Below are 15,671 nucleotides of genomic sequence, written 5' to 3'. Positions count from 1 at the left end.
GTGTAAACTGGGCATGCAAGTTACCTGAGTCACCTTAAAGGTTGTCGACGTTACCCTGACGTATGTAAAAGCAGTGTGAGTAGTGTGAATGACTGGAAAGAATTGCTAGTTTTATAAAATACATGTGCTATTTTCACAATCTTATATTACGCAGCCGAGAAACCTACAATGCGCTTACTAATTGGTTAACAGATGCCAGAATGCTAGCAAGTCAGAACATCGTGATCATCCTCTGTGGAAACAAGAAGGACCTGGACGCAGATCGTGAAGTTACTTTCTTAGAAGCCTCCAGATTTGCCCAAGAAAATGGCAAGTGATTTTTTACCTATTACTGCTTTTCAAATGGGCTGATTTGAGGATAATAACATTGCTTTGAGTTTATAACAGCTACTAGAATTTTAAGATTAAAACCATTTTTAAGAAATGTGAAATTTCCTGTTGAGTGCAATTAGACTTATTCAACATATTTTCACTATATTGCAGGCCACCTACCAAAGTTATTATGATGATAAAAGCAAATGTACCAATATCCTATAGTGACTTTTTGGTCTAGGGCCTTTGAATTACACAGGCTTTGATCTAAAGTGAAGTTTATAATAATAATTTTTAAAGGTCCTAATCGCATGATGTCCTGTCTTTTTTCTAATATAATATGGAGCTAAGTTGGTGAAATGTTAGATCTAAATAGAAGGGGAAAGCAGTGGAAGAAATACTGGCCTTATTGGTTTTATTTTACTTACAGTAAATTTAAGTTATTTGATTATATGCCTTTGAAAATTCTCTGAATTTTCATATGGAATACCAGAGGATGACACATAAAATTAATGGTTGCTTATAGATAACAGAATGATCGGAATTCAGACATTTTAAACAATTTTAATTTTTAGAACCAGTCAAGAACTAAAATATCCTAGTATCAATTTTCAGTTGGACTCTAGGACTACCAGATTATATTCTTACAAATTGACTGGTTTTATGCTAAGAAAATAAGCATGTGATAAAAACATAAGCCACCATGAATTTGTAAAGAAGCCATTTAGAAATACAGAAGCAAGGAGAGTCAGCCTTTCTGCTGGGTTAGTAAGTACAGTGGTAGATAAAGTATTAATTCATCGAGGACCTCTTCACCATCAGAATGACAACCTGCAGTGTAGTCCCCCTCCTAAAATGATAAACTTGTCAGTTGTATTTGTGGTGACATGAAGAGTGGAAAATATTCATCTTGGATCGACAGCTGAGCCGCTTCAGGCAGCCTGCTTCCTTACCAGGATTTAATACCAGTACTTCCTTCCAATAGACTTAAGTGCCAGCACAAGATACCCATCACTTTTTAGAAAGGCTGAGAATTCTCCTAACAGTTAAAAAAATATACTGACATTTATTGATTCTGTATTTACAGAAATATGTGGTTTTTAAGTAATAAATTCCATTTTGCCTGCTATTTGAAGAGAATACTAAACAGGCTGTCAGTACTTCAGTTGTGATTATCTTCTAAACATGCCTTCACATTTTATTTGATGTCACTTTTAGAACTGATGTTTTTGGAAACAAGTGCACTAACGGGGGAGAATGTGGAAGAGGCCTTTGTACAATGTGCAAGAAAAATACTTAACAAAATTGAATCAGGTAAAAGGCTTTCCATTAATAAACTTATCTTCAGCATATTTTACTCTCTAGCTAAGTATCACTTTTTAATTTTTTAGGAGTGATTTGGTCAAAGAGCATTTCTCTCTTCACCTGCCAACCTAAAATGGTCACTTGTGGTTTTGAAGGTCTTATCTACATGGCGGAAGTGAAAGCCCACCCCTCCATGAGCCACTGGTGAAAGGATGGGCAGACAGGGTTTCAGGGAGGGTATGCTTTTAGAACCATGGCCTTTCATGGATCCATCGCTTAGAGGAGGATGATTGGATCTTTGTCCACTCTCTGTCAGCAGCTTGCTAGCCCTGCTGGGCCAGTGGTTCTGTGGCCTGATGGGGACCTGCCTGTGTGACGTTAAGGAAATTATGGGTACATATGTGACGCTGGTACTTACAGCTTGGGCATCATGAAGAAATTATTTCTGAAGCCAGCTGAGCATGCCTCAGTAATAACCTGTCGTGTTATTATATTTGTTGCTTCAGTAAAAATAAATTTAAAATAACCCTAATCTAGACAGCTGACAGTACTATATAATTGTCATTTATTAAAGTTGAGTCTTCTTTAAATATTACCAAAATTATATGTGGACATTAACTTTGTTGTTGTTTAAAGGTATTTATTTATTTATTTATTTATTTAAGATATACATTTATTTATTTACTTATTTGAGAGAGAGATAACAAGAGTAAGCACGAGCAGAGGGGAAAGCAGGCTAGATCCCAGGACCCTGAGATCATGACTTGAGCTGATGGCAGATGCCACTGAGCCACCCGGGCTCCCTGGACATTCACTTTTTAATTGATGCACTTAAATATCTGAATATCTGTTCTTTGTCAGGTGCTGGGATACAAAAATGATTTAATTGTAACCCTTGCCCTCAAGTAACTGTCTTTCATGGGAGACATCAAAAGATAATTATAATACGGTGTGGTAGATACAGTAATTGAGGGATCCCTGGGTGGCACAGTGGTTTAGCGCCTGCCTTTGGCCCAGGGTGCAATCCTGGAGACCAGGGATCGAGTCCCACGTTGGGCTCCCTGCATGGAGCCTGCTTCTCCCTCTGCCTGTGTCTCTGCCTCTCTCTCTCTGTGTGTCTATCATGAATAAACAAATAAATCTTTAAAAAAAAAAAAATATACAGTAATTGAGGGGGTCATTGGATCCTGGGTGACACAGAGAAGGGGAACCTGCCCAGCCAGGTCACAGAGGTAGTGTCAGGCAGAGTTCCAAGAGGAGGTGACAGCTGAACTCATCTTTGACAGTGTAAGGAAGAGTGAGCTGGCTGAGGGAGTGAGGAGGAGAGGGTTGTCCTCCAGAGGGGGGATAGCATGATTTGAGGCTGGCAGAAAATGACTGGAAAATTGAAATCACTAGAACAGAGAGACTACAGTGAGGGATGGCCAATGAGAAGGTTGGAGAGAAGCAGAAGCCAGGCTAGTGATCCTCATCAAGGATCTGGAACTTTATCTTGTGGGTTACTGAGTCTCAACCCTGGCTGTACACTAGAGTCTCCTGGGATGTATGAAAATTCAGATCCCAGCCCCCACCTCTCAAGATGCTGATTAATTGGGCTGAAGTGTGGTCTAGGCATCAGCATTTCTAAAAGCCCTCTTCTGGGGGTTTAGCGCCTGCCTTTGGCCCAGGGTGTGATCCTGGAGTCCCGGGATCGAGTCCCATGTCGGGTTCCCTGCTTGGAGCCTGCTTCTCCCTCTGCCTCTGTCTCTGCCTCTCTCTGTGTGTGTCTCTCATGAATAAATAAAATTTTTAAAAATAAATAAATAAAAAATAAAAGCCCTCTTCTGTGACTGATTTTACTGTTAATCCAAGACTGAGAACCACTGCTGTAGAGGGCAGAAAGCTATTCAAGGATGGTAAGCAGTGACTGATATAGTCAGGTTGGAACTTGAGATAAATCATGTATGTTGGTGGCCATGTTGAAGACAGATTGAAAGAACCAAGACTGGAGACCAGGATGGCAATTAAGGCATTTTTTAATAATCCAAGTAAAAGACTGATTAGAGCTTTAAGGAGGATGTGAATTAGAGATGAAAAGATACAGATAAATCTAAGAAATATTTTGGTAGTAGCATCATATAACTCATATGCTAAATAGTAGGGCAGAGCAGTTGGTTTTGAGGTGGGAAGTGGTGAGGAGGTGGGGTCAGGAAGGCATGAGGAACCATGGGTAGCTAGATGTCACACTAGGGTAACTCGGTAAAGAAATGTCATTGAACCAGAGGATAAGTAGGTTCAAGGGAATATGGATGTTTCTGTTTTGGATGTGTTCCCTTTGCAGTACCACTGGCACAAGCCCATGGAATTCTCTCCTAAGCTCTGGGGAGAAGTCTGGACTGGCGGTACACATTGGGAGCCATCAGGATATAGGAGTAGTTGAAACTATGGAAGAAATATGATAATCTGAGAGCAGCTAAAAGTGAGAAAAACAGTGATCAAAGTGGAATCTTGGAGACAGAGTGAGAAGAGGAGGAACCTACAAAAGAGAAAGAGAAGGAAATTGTTAGAGATGTATGGAAAGAGCCAGGGGAAAGTATGGAAAGAGCCAGGGGAAAGTGGGCATCATTTCAGCCAAAATGATGAGTCAAAGACTTGTTCACTATCAGCGCAATAGAGAACAGTCTCCTCAGCTAAGAACTACGCTAAAAAAATACCCACTGGGGTGGGTAATAGGAAGTCATTGGGTGTCTTTATCAAGAACAGCTCCAGTAGAATTATGAAAATAGAAGGCAGCAAGTGAGGAATGAAAAGGAGGTGAGAACGCAGAGTGAGTGTTGACTCCTCTCTTGAGAAGGAAAGTGCTGGTAGTGTAGGGTATAAAGGGTTAATTTAAAGAGGTTTTGGTGGGGCACCTGGGTGGCTCAGTGGTTGAGTGTCTGCCTTTGGTTCAGATCCTCAGATTATGATCCCCAGGGTCCTCGGATCCAGTCTCACATAGGGCTCCCCAGGGGGAGCCTGCTTCTCCCTCTACCTATGACTCTGCCTCTCTCTCTCTGTCTCTTATGAATAAATAAATAAAATCCTAAAAAAAATAAAGACATTTTGGTGATGGAAGAAATGTTAGCATGTATGAATGCTGAGAGATAAAACAAGGGGGGAGGGGAAGGAGAAGAGGGTGGAGAGGAGATGACAGAGACACTAGGGTGCTGGGTGAGGTGCAGGGAGAGAGGGTTAGGAACCCAGATGGAAAACAGAGACAGTTCATCCTGGATTTTATTGATCTGAAAACAAAAAAAATTTTTTTTACTAAATTTGGTACAAAATTGTTATTAATTTTTATGCTTGTTATTATTAATCTTGGCATGAAGTTTTATTTAATTACCTTGCTACCTTAATATTGCATCCATGGATATAGTACATAATGAAACTTTCAAGATATATTTCTTTTGAGATCATCAAAATCATAATTACATCTAAGTTAAGTTGAAGTATTTCAGCAGTACTTTAAATTTTCTGAATAAGCTGCACATTCATATGATTCAAAAACCATTATTTCCTCTTTTTTTAAAAAGATTTATTTATTAAAGAGAGAGAGGAGAGAATGAGAGAGTGTGTATGCATGTGAGCAAAGGAAAAGGCAGAGAGAGGGAAAAGGAGAGAAGCAGACTGCTCACTGAGAGTGGAGCCCGATGCGGGGGTCAGTCTCACCACCTGAGATCATGACCTGAGCCAAAAATCAAGAGTCAGTCGGTTAACCAACAGGGCCACCCAGACACCCCTCCTCCTCTCTTTTTTTTTGCACAAAAGTTAGCATGCTATAAATTTTACTGTACCTTGCTTTTATACCTACTGGGTCTACAGATCATTACACATCAACATATAGAGACTTCCATATACATATGTATACATATGTACATACATATACATGTGTACGTGTGTATATTTAATATTCAGTTATTTATATTGCCATAATTTATTTAACCAGTCTATGTGTGAAGTGTATGTACAGGATAAGTTACCAAAAGTGGAATTGCTAGGTTAAAGAACATAAGCATTTGGAATTTAGGTAAAGGCTGTCAAATTCCTTCTATTTTCGTTGTAGCAATTTATAATCCCACTATAATGAATAAAAGGGGTTATTTCACTGAAGCCATGCCCACAGGGTATATTATCATACCAGTCTGGGTAGGTAGGAAATGGTGTCTTTGTAGTTTAATTTTATTAATTTATCTTTGTATACATAATATATTCATATAATCCCAAATTAAAAAATATAAAAGCAGATATAGTAAAAGTCTCCCTCCATTACCTGTCTCCGGTCCCCAACCCATCTAAAACTCCTTTTTGAAGTCAACTGTTATTCTCACTTTTTTATGTCTCCTTCCAAAGATATTCTTATGCCCATATAAGAAAACCTATGTATATATTTTTTCCTCTTTATTCAAAACATTGTTTATACACATGTTCCACACTTTTCTTTTTTCACTTAATATATTTTTGGGATCACAGAAGCATAAAAACTTTTTTAAGGGGAATCCCTGAGTGGCTCAGCGGTTTAGCGCCTGTCAGCCGGCATGATCCTAGAGCCCTGGGATTGAGTCCCACATCAGCCTCCCTGCATGGAGCCTGCTTCTCCCTCTGCCTGTGTCTCTGCCCCTCTTTCTCTATATGTCTTTCATGAATAAATAAATAAAATCTTTAAAAATATATATATATTTGCTTGGTCCTCAGGTGAGCTGGACCCAGAAAGAATGGGCTCTGGTATTCAGTATGGAGATGCTGCCTTGAGACAGTTGCGGTCACCACGTCGTGCACAGGCCCCAAGTGCTCAGGAATGTGGTTGTTAGAAGCAGGATGAGAGTATACAGGTAGGTGCTCTCATCATAGCATCTTTGCTGGCTCTCTTACCCTAAACTATGTTCATTACTCAGTATTTCTACACATGCTTAATGTAAAGCTGTTATTGCTTTTTGTAGCTACATTATGAAACCCAGAGGTGATTGTATAATTAAAGGTCAGATATTTTCAACAACAGTGGAATACCCATTCTTCTCAAGCTCACATGAAACCAAGATAGACCACATTCTGAGCTATAAAACACACTTTAACAAATTTAAAAGAATAGAAATCATACAATGTCTTCTCTTAGACCACAATGGAATTAAACTAGAAGTCAGTAAGAGAAAGATAACTGGAAAATCCAAAATATGTGGAAGTTAAACAACATCCTTTGAAATAAGTCATGGGTCAAAGAAGAAATCTCAAGAGGAACTTAAAAACATTTTGAACTAAATGAAAATCAAAACACAACATACCAAAATGTGGGGGGATGCCCCACTTTCTCAGTGCTTAGAGGGCAATGTATAATGTTGAATGCATACTTAGAAAAGAAGAAAGCGGGGATCCCTGGGTGGCTCAGCGGTTTAGCGCCTGCCTTCGGCCCAGGGCATGATCCTGGAGTCCCGGGATCGAGTCCCACGTCGGGCTCCCTGCATGGAGCCTGCCTCTTCCTCTGCCTGTGTCTCTGCCTTTCTCCTCTCTGTGTGTCTCATGAATGAATAAATAAAATCTTTAAAAAAAAAAAAAAGAAGAAGAAGAAAGCTCTAAAATCAGTTATCTAAGTGTCCATCATAGGCTATTATAAAAAGAAGAGCAAATTAAATTCAAAGTAGGCAGAAGAAAAAATAAAAAATACAGCAGAAATTAATGAAATTAAAGCCAGACAATCAATAGAGAAAAATCAATAAAATCAAAGCTGATATTTTGAAAAGATCGGTAAAATCAATAAGCCTGTAACCAGGCTAATTAAGAAAAAGGGGAAACATAAATTACTAAAATCAGAAATGAAGAAGGTACATCACTGTAGATCCTACAGACTTTAAAGATTAATAAAGGAACACTATGAATAATTCTATGCCCCCAAATTTAATAACATAGATGAGAAACAGACAAATTCTTTGAAAGACATGATTTGCCAAAATTCAAGAAAAAATAGACAATTTGAAGAGGTCTACATCTATAAAGAAATTGATCCAATAATTAATAATCTTCCAAAACAAAGTACTGGGCCCACATAGGTTCCCTGGTGAATTCTATCAAACATCTAAGGAAGAAATTACACCATTTCTCTACAATCTCTTTCACAGGAGAGAAGCAGATTGAATTCTTCCTACCTCATTCTATGAAGCCAGCATTACCCTAATTCCAAAACCAAAGACATTGCAAGAAAACTACAGACCAATATCTCATGAATATAGATGCAAAAATCCTCAATAAAATACTAGCAAATCAAATCCAGCAATGTACAAAAAGAATTATAAACCACTTCCAAGTGGGATTTATCCCAGGTTTGCAAGGCTAGTTCAACATTCCAAAATCAGTTAGTGTAATCCATCACAGCAATGGGCTAGAAAAATCATATGGTCCTATCAAGAGAAAAATCATTTGACAAAATGCAACACCCATTCATGATGAAAATTCTCAGTAAACTAGGACTAGAGGGGAATTTCCTCAGCTTGGTAAAGATCATCTACAGAAAACTACCACTAAAATCTTCAGACTTGAAGCTTTCTTGCTAATAGAAGAAGTGGGGTGAGGATATCCCCTCTCACCACCCCTTTTCAATATCATACTGGAAGTTCTAGCAAATGCAGTAAGATAAGAAAAGGAAATAAAAGGTATACAGATAGGGAAGGAAGAAATTAACTGTCTTTGTTCACAGTCGGCATGGTTCTCTACGTAGAAAATCTCAAAGAATCCACAAACTCCTACCTAAGCAATCATAGCAAGATTATATATAGCAGGATATAGGTTGGTATACAAAGTCAATCACTTTTCTATATACCAGCAATGAACAAGTGCAGTTTGAAATTAAAAACACAATACTGTTTACATTGGCATTCAAAAAAATTTTAGGGGGCAGCCCCAGTGGCGCAGCGGTTTAGCGCCGCCTGCAGCCTAGGGTGTGATCCTGGAGACCCTGGATCAAGTCCCACGTCAGGCTCTCTGCATGGTGCCTGCTTCTCCCTCTGGCTGTGTCTCTACCTCTCTCTCTCTCTCTCTCTGTGTCTTTATGAATAAATAAAAAATCTTAAAAAAAATTTTTGGTATAATTCTGACAAAATATGTACAAGATCTATATGAGGAAAACCAAACTGATTCTAAAGTTTATATGGAGTGGCAAAAGGATTGAAGGATTGAAGAAGAACAAAATTGGAGGACTGTGGCTGCTGGACTTCAAGACACCATATAGCTATGGTAGTCAAGACAGTTTGGTAGAGACGAAAGAAGAAACAAATATATCAGTAGAACAGAATAGAGAGCCCAGAAATACATTCATAAATATAGTCAACTGATCTTTGCATAAGGAACAGAGATGAGGCAATGGAGCAAAGGTAGTCCTTTCAACAAAAGGTGCTAGAACAACTGTGCATCCACATTAAAAAAAAAAATCTAGACACATACCTTACACCCTTCATAAACATTAACTCAAAATGGATCATAGACCCAGATGTAAAACCTAGATGACCTTGGGTATAATGATACAACATGGAAGGCACAATCCACTAAAAACATAATTGATAAGCTAGACTCCATTATAAAACTTCTGCTCGAGGAAAGACAAGATAGAGAAGATAAGCCACAAAATGGGAGAAAATATTTCTAAAAGATACCGAATGAAGGATTGTTATTCAACTATATAAAGAACCCTTAAAATTTAACAATAAGAAAATAACTCAATTTAAAAATGGGCCAAAGACTATAACAGACACCTCACCAAAGAAGGCATACTGGGATCCCTGGGTGGCACAGGGGTTTGGCGCCTGCCTTTGGCCCAGGGCGCGATCCTGGAGACCCGGGATCGAATCCCACGTCAGGCTCCCGGTGCATGGAGCCTGCTTCTCTCCCTCTGCCTATGTCTCTGCCTCTCTCTCTCTGTGACTATAATAAATAAATAAAAATTAAAAAAAAAAAAAAGAAGGCATACTCACTATAGATGGCAGTAAGTATGTGAAAAGATACTCCACATCATATGTTGACAGGAAAATCCAAATTAAAGCAACAATGAGGTACCACGACAACATACTTATTAGAATAGGCACAATACAAGACACTGACAACACCAAATGTGAGCAAGAATGTGGAGCAGTAGGAACTGTCATTGATTGCTGGTGGGAATGCAAAATGGTACAGCCACTTTGGAAGACAGTGTGGCAGCTTCTTACAAAACTAAACATGCTCTGTAAATACGATCCAGCAGTCTCACTCCTTGGTATTTATCCAAGGGAGTTGGAAACAAAAGTCTGGGGTGCCTGGCTGGCTGGTAGAACGTGTGACTCTTACTCTCAGGGTCATGAGTTCAAGCCCCACATTGGGCGTGGAGTCTATGCAAAAAGAAAACATAAAAATCTGCACATGGATGTTTATAGCAGCTTTATTCATAATTACTCAAACTTGGAAACAAGTAAGATGGCCTTTAGCAAATGGATAACTAAACTGTACATCCAAGCAATGGATTATTTGGTGCTGGAAAGATACGAGCTATCAAGCCATGAAAAAGCAGAGAGGAGCTTTCAATGCATATTACTAAATGAACGATGCCAATCTGAAGAAAAGGCGATATGCTGTATGATTCCAACAATATGACACTCTGGAAAGGCAAAATGAGGACAATAAAAAAAAGAAACCCCCTGGTGGTCAGGGGTTGGGGATGGGAAGGATGAATAGGCAGAGCATGGAGGATATTTGGGGCAGTGAAAGTACTCTATAATACCGTAATGGTGGATATATGTCATTATATATTTGTCCAACGTATGGCATCAGGAGTGAACCACAATGTAAATAACAGTCTTTGGGTGATGATGGTGATGTGTCATTGTAGCTTCATCAGATGTACCTCTCTGGTCCCAGGTGTTGATAATGGGGGAGGCTCTGCATGTGTGAAGGCAGGGGCATATGGTAAATCTAGGGACTTTTCCCTCAACTGTGCTATGAACCTAAAATTGCTCAAAAAAATAAAAATAAAATCTTAATAAGAAAAAAGTCTTAAAGCAACATCACAAAGAGTTTGGGCTATTAATCCAACATAAGAATTTAAACAGAATAAACATATAATTTGAATAAAAAGAAGGCAAGAGGAGGAAAGGAGTAAAGAACAGATCAAATAGGAAATGGTAGATTAAACCGATTAAAAAAGATGTTCTGCTTGAAAGAATTTAAACTTTATAGGAAATCCTTGGGTTCTTGGGTTCTTGGGTTCTTGGGTTCTTGGTCAGAAAGAGAGAAGAGTGGTAGGTGATGAGAGTAATTGGGTTAGAGATTTTTCTGCTTTTGTATCCATAAGGAGACTTTTTTGTGGTAAATTGAAGTCTAAATATGTCTGTTGCTAAAATAGAAGGCTTATTTATAAAATTTGCAAATGGAGAGTTTACCTTTCTAAAGCTTTTGTTTTTTTCATTTACCACAGTGGACTTTTTTATGTACCTACCACATTATCTAACGGGTAGGTAAGTTTAAGTGAAGTTGGAAGATACATTCACTAAGTCCCTATGGAACTTTGAGCTGTATTTGTACATTTATAGTTCTGCATATTTCTAAATTGTTCTTAATATTTTTTAGGTGTTCATACAGTGGTATTTGGGACAATTGTTGGAGCTTGAAGAAGAAGTTTTTTACCACCATCTTTTTCTACTTTATACAGAAGTAGATATTTGTGTGAAGAAAAATAATTTGGGGTGTTACACAAGCTAGTAGATGTGGCACAGCAAATCATATAACAATAAATCTCGTTAAATGGACAGTACCATTAGATGTATACATGTATGTAAAAATTTTCTGTTCCATATTTCCCTTTCACTTTTGGTTTAAATCCTGACTGTGTGCTGTATATATACTCTTGCTCAATACGTCTCCACAGCATGGTATCTGATGTAGGATATGATAGAATGTTGCTCTAAATGCAGTCTAAAATTTTATTTTTTTTAATCATATGAAACTGAAATCTGTTAATGGTGAGGTGTACTTTGATCATCATGTCAGGTATATTGCACAGTTGGTTATATTTATGACCTGATATTCAAAGACTGGCATTGATGGCCAGTGCAGTGCTTTTTTAATTCCGTCTACCACAGTCCACACAGTGTTTACATAATCCACCCTTGAAATACTAGATCAGTAGTTACTCATGTATGGAAATAAAATGAAAAGTAAAGCTTTTCCATGAACTTTACACTGTCCAGCACTCTGTTGATTTTAAAGTATCTTCATCCAGACCAATTCAGGAAACATAGCCTGAGTACCTGCTGTGTTTTAGGCACTGTGATCAGCACCAAGGATTCTGTTATCTTTACCCAAACTTACTAAGGAATTGATTCTGCTTTCAGCTGTCTGTAAATGCAATGAACCGTGTAATTTGGGGCAGCTCACCTGTTCCTGGTTTGCTGCTCTATCTGGTCTCCCTGTTGGAAAACTTGTTTGTTACTGTGCTTTTCCTGGAATTCAGTGTATGATGACATTGCTTCTTTTTTAAGTCTTTTATTATGTTTTCATTTTAAGGAAGCCCACTAAATGAAGTTAATATTAAAGGAATACCACTCATTAAGAAATTTCTGTATAGCTTTCGCTGAATACTTAAATGCCTTACTACAGTTATCAAGTTGACATGTTTTTAATTCACCTAAGGTATATTGAAGTATAATATATATTGTATTACAAAGACTTGTTCTAATATTTTAAAATGTCAATGCAAAAAACATGTAATAGAACTTTTCTTTAAAGTTGAAATACAGTATTATTTAAGGCTAAATGGTTAAAAAGCATTCTTCACCATCTATATGTTCTTTCACTGTGACTTTTAGCTGCAGACTGATTGGTAGATTTCATTGCCTTTCAGTTAGAAGCTGCCCACTGCTTTCGTTGTTTTAGTTAATCAACAGAGCACAGTGGCGCTACAAACTCTGGAAAGTGACTTGGATAAAAATATCAGTATGTATCTGTTTTAGGTATTTTAATTTTGCTTTTTTTAATGCTTTGGATATCTTCTTTTGAAAAGTCAGAATATGAAGGAAATTCTCAGACTGAACTACTTCTTGGACCTCACTGGAAGAACGTTTGATTCAATGTCTCATTTATGGTAGTTTTGCAGGCTGCTCATTTTTGAACAGCTTTTTGCATGGGATAGAAGCATGTCTATTCTACCACAGTGGATTATTCAAAAGCAAGAATTTTTAAAATAAGATGTTAAGTTGGTTTATAAATGAGCCTATTAATTAAACCACAGGTACTGCATATAATTTCACATCTTTTGACCAATAAAAGTTGCTGGAGAACCAAACTATGGTGGTTCTTAATAAAGGCCTTCAGGAGAAATGAAGGAGGATAATTTAGTATTGGTCAGTGGAGTGTTTTCCAACACCCTCAACCAATTCTCGGAGTCTCTAGAGATGCTAGCGAGGTGGCCTACAATTCAGTTCTGACATTTTCTACCTGGAGATAGTATCAGATTCCGCAGGTTACAGGCTTTATCTGCCCTGCCCCTTAACACACATGCACACTTCAGGCGTCAGTAAGAAGCAAGTTATCTGTGCTTCTGACCAACCAGCTAGAAATCTGAGGTTCCCAGGAATTTAGCTCTGTGCCAGGGAGCAGGGACAAAAAACCAAGTATATGTTATTATATCATAGTCCAGTAAATGTTATGCATACATTTTCCGCAACTTACTAAGTTTTCAGGATGCTCTTAATTCACATTTCTAGAAAAGTATTTTTTCAGTCTTCCTAGAAAAATATTCTAAACTCCATTTAGACTTGAAGTTGTTTATTCTTTTACAAGTCCAGTATTTAGTGAAAATAAGAATGTCACATCAGTAATGGTTTTATTGAAAATCTGTTTTTTGTGACTTATGTAAGAGTTTTTGAAATCTTACGGAACATTGATTGCTAGCAGATCAGTATTATTCGGAGTGATGAAGAATCTGATGTTAAAATTAGAAATTTAAATCATTAGCAATTCATACTGCAACATAGTAGGTGGTTCTTCATTCTCTGTCAAATTTATCCTTTTGTTTTTCTTTTTTTGGAAGGGAGATTTAGAGGGACTTTAAAACACCTGTGAATTCTTAGTAATTTTTTTGTGCCAGTTGTAAAGTGAACCTCTTTCCTAATTATTCTACCCGTTCATATACAAATAATTGGAGTTTGTCCTAGTTGTTGCTTGGTTACTTCCCAATTGCATTAAATTCTTCAAGGAGTTGTTTTTAGACCCTTTAAACAGATTTGAGAACACCCAACAGATTCAGGAAGACCCATTGCTGAGTAACTGTCAGCCATCACCCTATGGAGTTAGAAAATACTGCTTACTGTGAGAAGGCAGTAGTGGGATCTGGGCCTGTGTGTGTGTGTCTTCGTTTGCTCTACCTTTGCCCCATTTTTCAATTCTGTGGCATTTGGAAACCTCCAAGGCATCTGTCCTTGCACCCAAAACTATCTGGTATGCATCTCTGAAAATAATTTGTTTTTAATTTTATATAATCACCATACCATTGGGAACTTCTTAAAAGATACTGATACAAAGCCAAGAATGGTGGTTTCTCTTATCTTGGAGTTACATAAAGTTTTCAAGCATATAACGAGAAAGCAAAGTGTACATCTTAAAAACAAACAAACAAACAAAAAAAAGTGTACATCTTTCATACAGTATTTTCGGGGCATGTGGCTAATTGTACCAGAAGTGCTGTCCGTGGCGCAAGGGACACTCGTGCCTGCGGCAGGAACACCCAGGCAGCCAGCCTGCTACCCATGGCCAGCACAGCATCAGAGCGGTTGGTAAATGTTGGTTGGTAAGTATTTTCAGTATCACCTCTGCCAGTGTAGTAACAAGAAGCATACTTCATTTAAATCCTCTCAATGTGTTTGTATCACATTATGAAGAATGTATTTAACTTTGACTTACACTAACCAAGTATGAGGTGGGTTGAGCCATGTCATAAACTTGCAGTAATCTCAGCTGCTTCTGCTAGAAGACCTCGTCCTTAGACCTCTGTGGGGAACTGAATGAAAAGATAAGCCGCTGCTCTGACAACTTCTTTCTCTAACTTCTGGGTGACATAGATAAGTTTCATTTTAAAGAAAACTAGTGTTAAGTAAGCAAATTTGCATTCCAAAATATCATGGAGATAATTGTGTTCACTAAATATTTAAGGACCTAGCTAACTATGTGTGAAAGTAGGATGCTGATTTCGGGGGGGGGGGGGGGGGGGGCTCCAATAATTTTGCATTGAGTTTTCTCTTTTTTTTGTAATATAAGTAATTCAGAGTAAGTCTCCCACATTATTCCCTTTTCCAGAAAAGTTATTATATTCATTTCCATGGCCATAAGTGTACATTACATACCCCATAGTACATAGTATGCCCATTTCCAGGGGAGAGTGATGCTCTGATAAGACACTCGTGCTTCTCTGAATGTCCCCCTGCTTTCCCATTGCCTCTGTGGCTTTGTGTGGACTGTGTGTTCTCCTCATTTGTAATACACCCCACCTGCTCTCCCAGGCTGTCAGGCTGCAGCCCTGCTGTCTTGTGGTGTTGCACTGTAGAATTTCTCTGCTGGGAGCCTTCTCTGAGCCCCTTCCCACCCCTGGACATAGGCCCACACATTCTGCTCTTGTCATTCTCTCTCCTAACTTTTGATATTGTCACATTTATCTGTATGTTATCCGTATTTGTCTTCACTCATGGGCTGAGACCTCCCTAGGACAGGCTGCCTTTTGTGCACCCAATGCCCAGTACATAGGAGTACTTGTGAAAAGGACAGATGAGGTGTCAGTTCTGTCCCCAATGCTTTCTAACATAGTCAGATGTTCAGTCTATGCACTGCAAGATCCTTTTTTGCAAAATCCCCAAAAGATGGTCATATGATCCTGCTAAATCCCTTCCTGTCTGGGAGGGAGACAGGGCTCTAACTCCTAGAGCCCCTTTCCAGATGACATCACCAAGATGGTAAAGTAGAAGGTCCCAGCCTCTGCCCCCCCCCCCTCAACTCCCCACACAGATCAGCTTGGACAACATCAGACAGCTGTCTGC

General features: G+C 38.5%; 1 protein-coding gene across 4 annotated transcripts in view; it reads left to right on the top strand.

Annotated features, from left to right (window-relative positions):
* Positions 1-12,928, top strand: part of RAB4A (RAB4A, member RAS oncogene family) — a 50,658-nt gene extending 37,730 nt beyond the window's left edge. For 3 of the 4 annotated variants that reach the window (XM_072756023.1, XM_072756022.1, XM_072756021.1), the window contains 4 exons: positions 193-309; positions 1,531-1,626; positions 6,328-6,464; positions 11,215-12,928. In XM_072756023.1, coding sequence (XP_072612124.1) covers positions 193-309; positions 1,531-1,626; positions 6,328-6,443 — 329 coding nt within the window. In that variant the 3' untranslated portion in view covers positions 6,444-6,464; positions 11,215-12,928. Of the gene's footprint in view, positions 1-154; positions 310-1,530; positions 1,627-6,327; positions 6,465-11,214 lie in introns of all 4 variants that reach the window. The other variant, XM_072756020.1, reaches the window with a different exon arrangement.
* The last annotated feature ends 2,743 nt before the right edge of the window (positions 12,929-15,671 follow it).

Source organism: Vulpes vulpes, chromosome 4 (assembly GCF_048418805.1).
Source record: "Vulpes vulpes isolate BD-2025 chromosome 4, VulVul3, whole genome shotgun sequence".
NCBI classification, from domain to species: Eukaryota; Metazoa; Chordata; class Mammalia; order Carnivora; family Canidae; genus Vulpes; species Vulpes vulpes.
The sequence above is the reverse complement of the archived record's forward strand: the minus strand, read 5'-3'. Positions and strand labels throughout refer to the sequence as shown.